Consider the following 13,781-nt stretch of genomic DNA (forward strand, 5'->3'; position numbering starts at 1 on the left):
CAAAGAATTAACTTGATGGAGCTCAAACTCAAAACACACGGCAGCGCTCGGCAGTGAAAGACAGAACCAATCATACAGAACCATAATACAGAACCAGTATTACAACATCAATATTGTAACTTATTTGTTACATTTGAACTTTTAATTTAGTGCCATATTTTGTCATTGCAATATTTTATTGCAATTTTCACTAACAACTGCAATTGGATTTATATTGTATACCTGAGTTCAATGTTATCCCACTATTGTGACCAAAAAACTATTTCAGTATTTTACTTCAAAATGTCACATTTTAAAAAATTTATTAATTGATGTTTCTTTGTAATTATTTGTACTTAAACTTTACTCTGCATAGCCATTTATAACAGCTGTGAATGTGCAATTACTTCTCAAATAAACTATAGAGAACACGCTTGTTAAGAAAATTATTTTGAATTCAGTGTACGTAAATCTTTGACTGAACCAAGTACTGAACTTAAAATTAAAATTTTTTTTTTACTAATTTGCTGCATACTACACACACATGGGCAAAGCTAGACTGTGATGCCAATGAGAAAATTAACGTAACTGTCATTGTAAATATATTCATAAAACATTGATAATGTAAAAAGTGCAGGTTGACATACACTTACCATATATTATTTGATGAGTGTGTCCATGTCTTCATTGAGATAGATACTTGAACTCCACGGGATGTAACTGGGCTCTGGGCGAAAGGTGCTGAGTACATAAGTCTTCCCTTCTGGACCTCCCAGCAGAACAGGTTCCTCTTGGGTGGCGGCACGAATCTGACCATTCAGTGGGACAAACAAAGACGTCTGGAAGGAGATTCAGATTCCTGTGGCCAGGAAGATAGGTTATGGTGAATCTGAAGCAGTTAAAAAATAGGGCCCAATGCACTTGGCGTGGGTTGAGGCGCTTGGCATCATAGAGATATTGGAGGTTTTTGTGGTCTGTTATGACTTCGAAGGGGTGTAGTGCTCCCTCCAGCCAGTGCCACCCCTCCTCCAGGGTGAGCTTAATGGCCAGTAACTCACGATTCCCAATGTCGTAGTTCTGCTCCGCGGGGGAAAGCTTCTTGGAGAAGTACGAAAATGGATGGAGTACTGGTGGTTCAACTTTTCTCTGTGATAATATTTATGGTAACCTATGGTAGAGGCGTCTACATCAACTACGAAGGGGAGCGAAGGATCAGGTTGAGAGAGTGCAGGAGCGGTGCAGAAGGCTGACTTCAGTTGTTGGAAAGCCTTCGTGGCCTCTGGCATCCAGGACAGGGACTTGGTTTTGCGACGGAGGAGGGAAGTCAGGGGAGCAGATAACTGACTTTACTGGGCAATGAATTGATGGTAAAAAATTAGCGAATCCAAGAAATCTCTGTAAATCCTTTATGGTGGTGGGTTGTGGCCAGTTCTTTACTGCATCTACCTTCCCCTGCTCCATCTGCACTCCATCTGGTGTTATGATGTAGCCGAGGAACTGGATGGTGGACCGGTGGAACTCGCACTTCTCCAGTTTCAGATAGAGTTGGTGTTAGTGGAGACGTTGAAGCTGGAATTTCGACAGCATGTTGTGAATCTGGACTCTCCACTGTGGTGGAACAGATTACTGCTTAGGTAATAGCACAAGGTATCTCAGGGAAATCATTCAGGCATTCTTTGACACAGTACTCACTCCAATTGATTATTTCTCCAGTGTTCCAGTGAATAGCTGGTTGGTATTGAGCAAGCCATGGGTATCCCAGGACGGTATCCACTGTTGACTCCTTCAAAACCAGGAAGAAAATCTGTTCGGTATACAGACATCCGATTCAAAGAGTGACCTCTGGTGTTTGGTAGCACACCAAGCCCTTACCCAGCAGTTTTCCCTGGATGGTGGTGATTTGATAGCGGGTAGCATTCCTGTGCCGTGGAAGATGAATTTGGACGAGGAGGTGAGAGGATATAAAGTTTCCTGAGGATCCAGAATCAATGAGGACCTTTGCTGGAAAAGATTGTTTTTTTTTTGTGGATTAGGAGAGCATCAATGTGAGGCAGCTTTAATACATTGCGGTGTGTACGCCCTACACGCCCAGCGGTGAGTACATTCCACAGCTGGGCGTGTAGGGGGCGTGCTGGACAGGAAGGCAGGAGATGGTCATCTGCTCCACAGTACAAACAGAGCCGCTGTGTCACCCGACAAAGCCATTCTGCCGTGGACAGATGGTAGCGGTCCATTTGCATGGGCTCTGTTACTGGGGAGATGGTGTCTGGTGAAGCGGCAGGTGATGACAATTCCTCAGTATGGCAAGCGGTTAAGTGTTGGGAAATGTGCAGGGCCTTTTGTAGAAAGCTGTCAAGTCCCACTGTATCCTCATAAATAGCCATCTGCTGATGGAGAGAAGGATTTAGCCCATGACAAAATGCAGAGAGGAGAGCCATCTCATTCCATCCACTGGTCGTGGCGAGAGTTAGGAACCGCACAGTGTAATCGTGAATGGACATATCCACTTGCCATAGTCAGAAGAGCTCGTCATGCACAGGTTGAGATCGCCGAGGTTGAGGTACCAAACACTTCTCTGAAATGGTTTACAAAAGAGTCTAGGGAATGTGTTACTGGGCTTTGAGACTCCCAGATATATCTTGCCCATTGAAGCGCTCGCCTTGACAGCAAGGATATGATAAAGGCGATCTTTGCTCTTTCACTCACCAATTGGTGTGTTTGCATTTCGAAATATAGGGAACATTGCAAAAGGAAGCCACTGCACTCTTGACGCCTCACCGGAATAAGTTGTGGGCTTGCCCATGGGACATGCGAAGGCAGATGAAGTGACGGGTGGTGACTGAAGTGAGGAACTGAATGTTTCTACCAATACGGTGAAGGGATCGGAGGCGGTTGGATTCCGCTTTTCCATCTTGTGTTCCTTTGATAGGCTGGTCTTCTGTCACAACTGTAAGGAGAGGAACAAGGTTTGTATAGGTGAAACAAGCTTCTTTATTCCACAACCGAGATGGTAAACACAAACAGGTATCAATATTTACAGTCTCAAGAAGCTCACTTAACATTAATAACAGTCTTAGCTTTTCCTTTGCAGGTTTCTCAACACAAATTCACAAGATTTAACTTTAGTAATACAATTGACAGAATTTGAAATCTGACACTTTGCTTCATATCACAAGTAACAAATCTTTATTGTGATTTATTAGGAGGCGCACTACAAATAATATTGCAGCAAGTTAAAACAGCATCTCTCAATTCTTGGGACTTACAATGAGATCACTGTCACAATGAGAAATGATTAAAATAAAAAAATAGATTTCAACCCAGCCCTAATTAGCACCATGTGCAAGTTAGCTTGCTAGTGGAATAAACAATAGTCAATATATTGATATTAGTGTAATACGACATCAACCACACTAATAATACAGTGAAATCTGTCAAATAATATACACTGAGTACAGATATAACTTACCTTACAAATAAACTGTGATCCAGGCCACTCCAGTGCAAAATAGCAAAGAGAACGCTTCTTCTGGTGCTACTTTTGAATTTGCACGTGTGTTACCAAAGCCGCTTCAGACATGTAAATGTGCAGTACCGCCACCTACTAGAGTGTGGAACGACGTCATTTCCGCTTCTAAATCATGCCTGTAGCAGCCTATGATTTCTTTTTTGTTAAAAATAACAGTGGTTTGTGAATGCTGATGCTTTAATAACAAATATTTTACTGGGAGTGTTTGAGCTGGGACACTATGAAATAATGCTGGTTGTGGCTAGGCGACACAGAACTTACTGTCATGTAAATTTCATGGATGTACAGAAAAAGCCTATATTGGCTACTTTTATGTGGGTTTTTGCGGGCGGCAGCAGGACAAAACATGAATGTTGTGGGTGGGAGTACTGGAGGCTTCAGTATCGGAGTAAACAGGTTTTTTGTACAATTTCTGCATAAGCGTCCTTGACGCAACACTCATTCCTTTATCTCAGGGAACCGATGTTATGTAGTAACTGGAGCATTTCCATGAAAAAAAAAAACCACACCAGTGCTCCTGTGGTCGGTTTGCTCACGCACAGATACTGCAAGTGTGGATGGCCAAATACTCCAGTTACAGTGGTCTTTTATCATATTAATAAGCAATCAGTAATTATATTTGATATCATGATAATGTTCTTTCATGGTGCTTTTGGTCATTGATTTATTATTTCAATGATTATTTCAAATAGCTATTTCAAAACTATTAAATTAGATAAAATATACTTAAGTGTTATATTTAGATATTAACATATAGTGCATCAACAATAAAATACATTTCACCAGAAAAAACTATTCTGTGTGTGCATTAGTAATTAATAAATAAATGATTAGTGTAAGGTTCACTTTCACAAGTTATTAACCTTTATAACGTTTTTTTTTTGTATCTGAGAAAATTTGGGGTCTTTTTGACCCTAAATGGCTTTTGCTGAAATTAAAAAAAAAAAAAAATCCCTTCATCTAAATGGCATGAGAATTGATGTGGTGGTTGACACTTGCTAGCTCTACAAACAAAAAAACTAATTGTAATGATATATGGCTTAGTGTGAAAAAATTAAATAAAATGTGATTGTTACATAATACATAATGCTTTTGTTCACTTTCACAAGTTATTAACATTTATAACTCATTAAGCCAGCAGCTATCACTCTGCAGCTCTCACCTGGTCACCCACTGAGGCTAAGCAGGGTTTTGCCTGGTCAGTACCTGGATGGGACATCTCCTGGGAAAACTAGGTTTCTGCTGGAAGAGATGTTAGTGAGGCCAGCAGGGGGTGCTCACCCTGTGGTCTTTGTGGGTCCTAGCGCCCCAGCATAATGATGGGGACACTATTCAGTCAAAAAGCACTTTCATTTGTATGAGACGTTAAACGGTTGTGACCTCAGCATCCTGGCCAAATTTTCCCATTGGCCTCTGACAATCATGGCCTCCTAATCACCCCATATCTACTGATTGGTTGCATCACTCTGTATCCTCTCCACCAATAATGTAAAGTGTTACCACTACAATCCCTATACTTCACATTGCACATTCTGCAATGTTACTATTGTGGATGCGCTCATTGTGATATCGATGCTAAAATTATATATTGTGCAGTCCTAATTGTGATGATTGTGATGAAGTGATGATTGTGATGTAGTGATGATAATGATTGTGATCCAGTGATGATGATTGTGATGCAGCGTTGTGTGTTTCTTTCAGATGGTGGGTTTTGGGCTAGTCTGTCTGGGAACATGGTTTCGGGTCATCACTGGATTCATAGGAATTTACCAAATGAATGGACTGAAAACAACACCATTCACTATTGGTTTGTCCTTCTGTTGTTTCTCATTTTATATCTGTTGAATTAAATGATATTTACACTCACTTTTTCAGTCTGTAAGCTTATCCTTGACTTTATGTGTTCTGTCTGTCAGGTGTGACGGCGTTGGTCATCACCGGTATTCTGATAACACTGGTCGCTGTTCTCGGCAATCATGGCGCACGCATGTAGCCGCAATAAATCTGCTCTTAATGTGGTGAGGAAAATACTCATTACAGATGCATCATACTTATTCATACAGCAGATATAACACAAGATGATCTCTAAAGAATTGCATGTGTTGACATTGAAACAAAGCTGTAAAGTCTGTGTTATACTTTACGCATCCAAACTGCGCACGCAGACACGGACAGCACTGATGTGGACTACTTGTATTTATAGTACTGAAAGTGTATGCTGGTGGTCCGCTCGGTGGACGTGTTCCACACATGCGCAGTAGATCAGTTTGAACAGTAAACAAACATGTAAACAGTAAACAAGCAATTGCCCAAACTCTGGGCAATTTCCCTCCATGAATTATTGCACATCTGGCTGTCTTTATATTGTTTTTTTTTTACGGATTTTAGTGGTGCAGATAGCGATGGACTTCACACAGCCTGCACATGCGCAATTGTTGCTTTTGTAACCTACTGACCACGCGTACTTGTGCGAGCAGTCACAAAAAATTGGAGGTACACAGATGTCCACAAAGAGTCTCCGTGTACACCCTCCGATGACGATTGTTTTACGTCACGCAGACCCTAGCAGACTCGTGCGCTCAGAAAGTATAAAAGGCTTAAAACACCTTCAGGATTCAGACTACAGTAGGATGAAACTGATTTGTAGAGACAATTTTTCCCAAACCAGTAAAATGTAACTCGCGGTCAAGAAAAGCTGGAACAGTCATGACTCTTCTCTTCTTTCCTTTGTGTGTATCTGAGAAAATCTGGGGTCTTTTTGACCCCAAATGGCTTCTGCTGAAATTTAAAAAAAAAAAAAATCCCTTCATCTAAATGGCATGAGAATTGATGTGGTGGTTGACACTTGCTAGCTCTACAAACAAGCAAACAAAAACATTGTAATGATATCTGGATATCTGTGTGTTAGTGTGAAAAAAAAGTGATTTTGTTACATAATTTCTTTATTCTTATTATTTTTTAAACAAATGTAATATCACTCACTTTATTAATGTTTTAGTCTACATTTGTGCAGTGTTGGGAAGATTTTAGGGTTTTAAAAATATATATATATATAAATACATTTAAAATATATTTTTTTCATAGACATCAATGGGAAACTAAAAATATGCTTTTTGTTACATAATTTGTCCAAAAAAAAAAAAAAAAACTATTTAAACTTATTGGGCCTCATTCATGAAACTTATGCATCATGAATATTTATGTAACTATACCTTCCCGAAAACTCTCCTCCGGATTCACAAACGCTTCGTAAACATCCGATTTGTTAGTTAAACGTGTATGTTAATGAATTCCAATCATTTGTAAATAGGGCGCTCGTGCACGCTTATTCACAGTTAGCATAATCCCCGCCTATGAATTACAGCTACGCAAATTGCGTGTCCAGGAATGCAGTGGAATATTCTGGTCTACTTTCTCAGGTTTGGCGCCAGTATATTGCATAAATGCAAAAAAGACTAATAGGCCATTTGCCTAACAATAAATATTCAATAACGTGTTTCCACCAAAGAGGTTTTAGCCAGTTGAAAAAATGTCAGGTGCTCTTCTGAAAACGACCAGCTGGTGGCGATTGAAAACTTTTTGGTGGCACAGCATTTTCCAGCTGAGATGCTGTGGTTGCTTTGATTTGGAACATCCATGGCGGTGACGTATTACAAGTATCTTAGTAATTTTGACTTCTCCATTATTGTAGGCAGTCGTTGTACAAGTAGGATGGTTTGTTGCTATTTGTCCCACCTGTCCTCTATTTACAGTGGACAGTGACGAGCGCTGGGTTTTACAGTTATCAGCTACAAAAAAAGGGGGCAAGGGCAAGTGAACTTTGAATTTTGATGCACTGCCATAATAATTACGTGTCACCAGTTTGCCAAAAAAAGAGCACAGAACATTTTACGCACCATTTACGCGTGTAGGACACATGGTAGGGAGCAGGTGTACATTTCTTTCATACCAGCAAACATTTTGAAAATACAAAAATGTTCATGAATTCGAAAGTTTACGTCAGAACGGCCTTACGAACGATTTGCACAAAAATTTGTTCTGCTTGTGTTTCATGAATGAGGCCCATTAAGTTTGCTTGAGAAAGCGAACTTACTGAAATCCTATTTAAACGTCTTATTAATTTGGCTTGAGAAATTACTACAAATTACTTACTGAAATGCTATTTTACCCTCTGGGGTCGAAGCCCACACTGGTGCGGTCTGTCTCTTATTTTCTTGATGACCACGAAAATAACTAAAATACTCCATTTTTGATTGTACAGATAAGAATACAGTAAGGTATCATTTGAAACTGCAAAGGGTTTACTTTTATTTGTGTATAGTCATAATAACAACAAAACAATGTGCTTTTGTAAAATAAAGAAAATAAAAACAGGGTGCGCTCTCTGCCATCTCGGTCTCTGTCACCTCTCTTCACAGACAACGTAAATAAAACAACCTAAATCTCAGCGAATTCTTGTTACGGGGCTGATGAGACGTGAGACGTGCGGATCCATACGCAAAGCTTTATTCATAGACATGTCATACACAGGCAAGGTCGAGCATCAGCAAACAGAAAAGACAAAGAGTATTCTTAGGGCTGGCATGAGTCATCGATCGGCAAACAGAATCCAGAGGGCTTGACAAGAGGGGTAATCCAGAAACCATGAGCAATAGTCCAGACAAGGTACAAACAGAGTCCGAGCGGCGAGACAAGGGTTAATCCAAGATACACAGGCAGGAATAAGGAAACAGGAAACAAGGCAACACGAAATGACTAGACTAAACTAGAACTAGAAACTAGGGTCCGTAAAGCAGCTATCACTAGGTGAGTGATAAACGCAGAACAATACTAGAGACTAAACAGAAACACGGAATGGCTCAGTAAAGCAGCTTACACTAGGAGAGTGATAAATGTAGAACAATACTCGGCGACTTGAGCAGGATCTGAGTGGGCGTTATATAATGTATGTAATAGCTTTCAGGTGAGCATGTGATTGGTTACAGCTGTGTGCAATCGGTGTGATGAATGATGGGAAATGTAGTCCGGAGTGACATGTAACAGGCTGTGTGGTGTGAGAGTCAATATGATGAATAGGCGACCTCTTGTGGCAGTCGGATGGAAGTCTATGGACAGAATTCATGACAACTGCCTTTTGTGTGACGTGACTAATAAACACACGACTACGGCAATGTACGATTTATCTGAGTTCTTATTATAATTTTCATTAAAATAAAGTATATATATAATGCAATGCCTTTATCACTGCTTAAATACTATGAAATATGTTGTGTGCCTTATTCGGTTTAAGAAGCCACATCATCTCACAGAAGGATTTCAGTCTGTGTGGTGTGAGAGTCAATATGATGAAGAGGCGGTCTCTTGTGGCAGTCGGATGGAAGTCTATGGACAGAATTCATGATAATACTTGCCTCAAATACATGAAAAATACATGTATAGAAAGATTGAAATGCCTACTTTTAAATGAAGTAAGTTACGTACAAAACAAATATTCTCTGATAAAGTAATGCGTATGAAACCAACGCGATTTTTCCCATCTCAACTCATTATCTCTAATGCGGTCACGCTCACGAGCCGATTATGCTTTTTAAATTCTAAATATCCACATGAGACGCGCGGACATGTAAACACCCACATCACCTCCAAAAACAAACGTTTAGAGTTCATCTCAGCTTCTTTTCGTTTCTGGAAGAAGACACGCTGAGAGGACTAACCCAATAACTCCCAAACTATAATTCCTGACAAACCACAAGATATAAAAGTAGTACAAGTGTTAACACTAAGAATGAATGTTACTGTTCAAGTTTCAGAGTTCAGATCAGTATGTTCAATCATGTGTCCTTGACCTTCACTGTGTATATTTGTATTATACTGTGTTAAAATACAAATAATCAAAAACCCACATTATTTTACTCTCCTCACCCTCTTTCTTACCTGCCTCAGTCACATTCATATTGATGGTCCATTATCTTTGGCCCTTTGTCTCTCCGGTGTGAATCACTAAATATTCATGGTCGTCGTCACTCCCTCGCATAGGGCCGTTTTATCACAAATCATGTCTTACAAAAGTTAAATCAATATATTGTTTTCTGTGAACTAGTGAACAGCAGGATTTTCAACCTCATTTTGTAGCAACTAACTAAGGTCTACTAAGTCTGTTAACCTGTTAACCTGGGGTGCAGTTTTGGGACTCGCAGCTGAAAATAACCTACCTAACGTAAAATGATAACAGTTCCTGACAAGAGTGTGCTACACAGACAATTTTGGCGTCTTTGGAAAGAAGACCCTTTGGGCTTTACTATCCATCATCCATAGTTGATAATGCTCAAAAAGATAAAAAGTTATAGACACTGAAGTGCCTTGAAAAAAATTATATCACACTGAATATTTTTTTTTAAATTTCATATACAAATACATGAAATAAGTCCTGGAGCAATCCAGAATTGTTTATGACTCGCTATTACGACGAATCTGGTATGTACTGCGTTTTGATTATGCATGTTTTGATGTGTACTGCTTACACAAATTTAGCAAATACATTCCTTATAAGCTTTCCATTGAAAAACGGCGATCTATCGATATGATATATAGTTTGTAAAGATTAATTTTGTCCCGTTTCATTTAATCTATTCGTAAACATTGACACGTGCAAACAAAGAGCGTTCAGTGCGCTGGCGTCCAGGTGCGGGTTAACAGGTTAATTAAAGTGCTTTGTTCAATATAAGTAGAGAGTAAAGTGCCTATGAACATGAATAACAATGTAAATATGTACAGCAAGTCTACATTACCAAACATTAAATAAAGCTGTTTACAGTTATTGTTTATGATTAGTTCATGTTAACTAATGTGTTAACTAATTAAGCTGTTAACATGAATAGATGCATTAATATATGTGCAAGTTAACGTTAACTTAGATTAACTAATGCTAAACAGAGGTGTTGTCCATGGTCAGATCATGTTAACTAATGCATGAATTAATGTAAACTAATTAAGCTGTTAACATGAATAGATACATTAATATATGTGCAAGTTAACGTTAACTTAGATTAACTACTGCTGAACAGAGGTGTTGTTCATGGTTAGATCACATTAACTAATGCATTAATTAATGTTAACTAATTAAGCTGTTAACGTGAATAGATGTGTTAATGTTTGTTTATGTTAACTTACCCATATATTAACTAATGCTGAACAGTGGTGTTGTTCATGGTTAGTTCATGTTAACTAATGCATTAATTAATGTTAACTAATGACGCCTTATTGTAAAGTGTTACCATTTTTTTTATCTTAATTTTAATGGATTTGGCAACATATTTGACATAACTGAATGTAACAAACTATTAACAAATAACAAACAGGGAAAACAATAAAAGGCATGACTTATTTCACATCCAGCTAGCCAGCTCTGTCCAAGCTGTTGTCATAGCGTAATAGGCTTTTTTATTAGAATAAAAAATAGCATGGTGTCCATAGAAAAATAGTAGGAAAACTATAGCCTAACTGTTGCACTTTGTTTTTTGCAGTATGGCAGCTCAAGAACACCAAATGCTCAAAAAATCTGGCACTTTTGCCTCGAGGGCGCCCAGACTAGACTAGACATAGCCATAGCAAAAATGCTTGCAGGAATCTCATTTTGCATGGTACCTTCTTCAGATTTGAAATATAAACTCATGAGACATGTGACTTTCAACCCATTACTTTTCTGGATTGCTCCAGAACTGATTTCATGTATTTGTATATGAAAAAAAAAAAATCCGTGTACAACTTTTTCAAGGCACTTCAGTGTCTATAACTTTTTATCTTTCAACTCTGGAAAGAAGACCTTTGGGCTTTACTATCCATCATCCAAAGACACCAAAATTGTGTGTGTAGCACACTGTTGTCAGGAACTGTAACAATTTTAAGTTAGGTAGGTAATTTTCAGCTGCGAGTCCCAAAATGGGGGGTGCAGGTTAACAGGTTAATGCTACAAGCCCAAAACTTGGCAGAGACTTGGGTCCTGACGTCTAATTTGTTTGCTATATCATTTCAGACTGATCAGACTTACAGTTTTGCTATAAATGATTACACTGAACAAAATTATAAATGCAACACTTTTGTTTTTGCCCCCATTTTTCATGAGCTGAACTCAAAGATCTAAGACTTTTTCTATGTACACAAAAGGCCTATTTCTCTCAAATATTGTTCACAAATCTGTCTAAATCTGTGTTAGTGAGCACTTCTCCTTTGCCGAGATAATCCATCCACCTCACAGGTGTGGCATATCAAGATGCTGATTAGACAGCATGATTATTGCACAGGTGTGCCTTAGGCTGGCCACAATAAAAGGCCACTCTAAAATGTGCCTTTTTACTGTATTGGGGGGTCCAAAAACCAGTCAGTATCTGGTGTGACCACCATTTGCCTCACGCAGTGCAACACATCTCCTTCGCATAGAGTTGATCAGGTTGTTGATTGTGGCCTGTGGAATGTTGGTCCACTCCTCTTCAATGGCTGGTTGAGTAAATGTTGAGTGATATTAAATTTTTTTTTTAATATTACATTATTGTGTTACAACTTCACATTTAATATCTGGGGTCTCTGGAGACACTAACAGCCAAATGTACATCCCAAAGGGATAGCTTATAAGGGTTAACTTAAACTGACAAAATTGTCTGACCTGAATTAGATGAACTATATTTATGTACTGAACAAACATTTCTGTTTTTCTGATGTTCAGTTTTCTGGCCTGCTGTCCTTTCTGATCATCATAAACATCGCAGTAGGAGTGATGGCCTTTGTGTGGCGTGGAGAAGTAAGCACACACAGAGATCATGAGCACATATCTGAATAATAGTGCAGATTTGAAAGCATTTGAGTGTTTGTTGTGTTGTAGATGTCAGACGGGTTGGCAAAGTTCTACATCAAGATCTACACTCAGTATCCGCACACCAGGCGTAATAATGAAACCATGGTTCTCAAACTATTCCACAAAACTGTAAGTCTCACACACACATACACACACATATATATTAAATTGCTGGATTTTGGCTTTGTTATGCTATTGTTTTCATAGCTACCGAAGGTAATGACTGGAAAAAGAGGTTTGACCAATAAAGTGCAGGCAATGTACATAATCAACCAATGACTTTTGGTCAAATCAAAGCAAATACACATATGCATAATGTATGAGGACTGTAGAGAGCATCGGTGTGTTTGACTTGAAGCGGCGCTGCGCAGACCGATTGTTGTATGACATTAAATTACTGTGAGAGCAATAAGAGAGCAGACGGCTCCTTATGCTTTGTTGCCCTCGCGGTACTTTGATGTCATACACTGATCATTCGGTGCAGCACCGCTTCAAGTCAAACACATCTGACGTCAATAGGAAATCAAAGACAAAATGCAGACATTTTAGGCGATTTAGAAGTCGTGGCCAGGACATGTCTGGGAAAAAATGGAAGTATGTTCACCCTAACATTGACACTCCTATGATTATGACGACATCCCATACACATAAAGGTTTTATTCTGATCCAATATTTGTTTAGTCTCTAACCATAATCATACTCCTAAAGGAGAACGATCTGCATTTTTTACATTTTTAATAAAAAATAAAATATTTTTCATGTTTATTTAATGATTTGAATTATGAGGACATCTGTATGTTGGGGATGTGGCCTGAACCCTGAATACACACCACATTATGAGGACATCGGCTCATGATGAAGGTAAACCAGTGGAAACATAATCTAACAGCTGTGTGTGTCTGTGTGCCAGTTAGACTGCTGTGGCATTGGTGGACCGATTGAAGAGTCTGTGCTTGACACCTGTCCAGAAGGCAACTTCCCGAACCAGATCACATTTCCTGTGAGTCAATTCCTGTTTGTCTTAAAGCCTGTTCACACCAAAAACTATAACCATAAAGATATAACAATAACTATTTTAGCATTCACACCAGGGGACAATAACTATGATGATTAATATAGTTATCGTCAGCTAGTGTGTATGCTAATATAATTGTGTTCACACCAGTGGACAATAACTATATTAGTGTTCACACTAGCTGACTATTGGGGCAGTAACCTAATGGTTAGAGTCAAACTTGTAACCAAAAAGGTCGCAGGTTCGAGTCTCAGGTCCGGCAGGAATTGTCAGTGATGGGAGTGAATGACCAGCGCTCTCTTCCACCCTCAATACCACGACTGAGGTGAGACCCTTGAGCAAGGCACGGAAACCCCAACTGCTCTCCGGGTGCCGCAGCAAAAATGGCTGCCCTTATGCTCTGGGTGTGT

The 13,781-nt window shown here is 39.1% G+C and overlaps 1 protein-coding gene across 1 annotated transcript; it reads left to right on the top strand.

The window, feature by feature from the left end:
* Nucleotides 1–2,634: 2,634 nt before the first annotated feature.
* On the top strand, nt 2,635–13,356 carry LOC107676298 (CD9 antigen-like; the record flags this gene model as incomplete). Its single annotated transcript, XM_016470831.1, has 6 exons — nt 2,635–2,945; nt 5,210–5,315; nt 5,425–5,526; nt 12,228–12,302; nt 12,384–12,485; nt 13,267–13,356. Coding segments are annotated over exons 3-6 (309 nt in total), but the record flags the coding sequence as incomplete, so codon positions are not given.
* Nucleotides 13,357–13,781: the final 425 nt, after the last annotated feature.

This window comes from Sinocyclocheilus anshuiensis, unplaced genomic scaffold (genome assembly GCF_001515605.1).
Source record: "Sinocyclocheilus anshuiensis isolate Anshui unplaced genomic scaffold, SAMN03320099.WGS_v1.1 scaffold6775, whole genome shotgun sequence".
NCBI lineage: Eukaryota > Metazoa > Chordata > Actinopteri > Cypriniformes > Cyprinidae > Sinocyclocheilus > Sinocyclocheilus anshuiensis.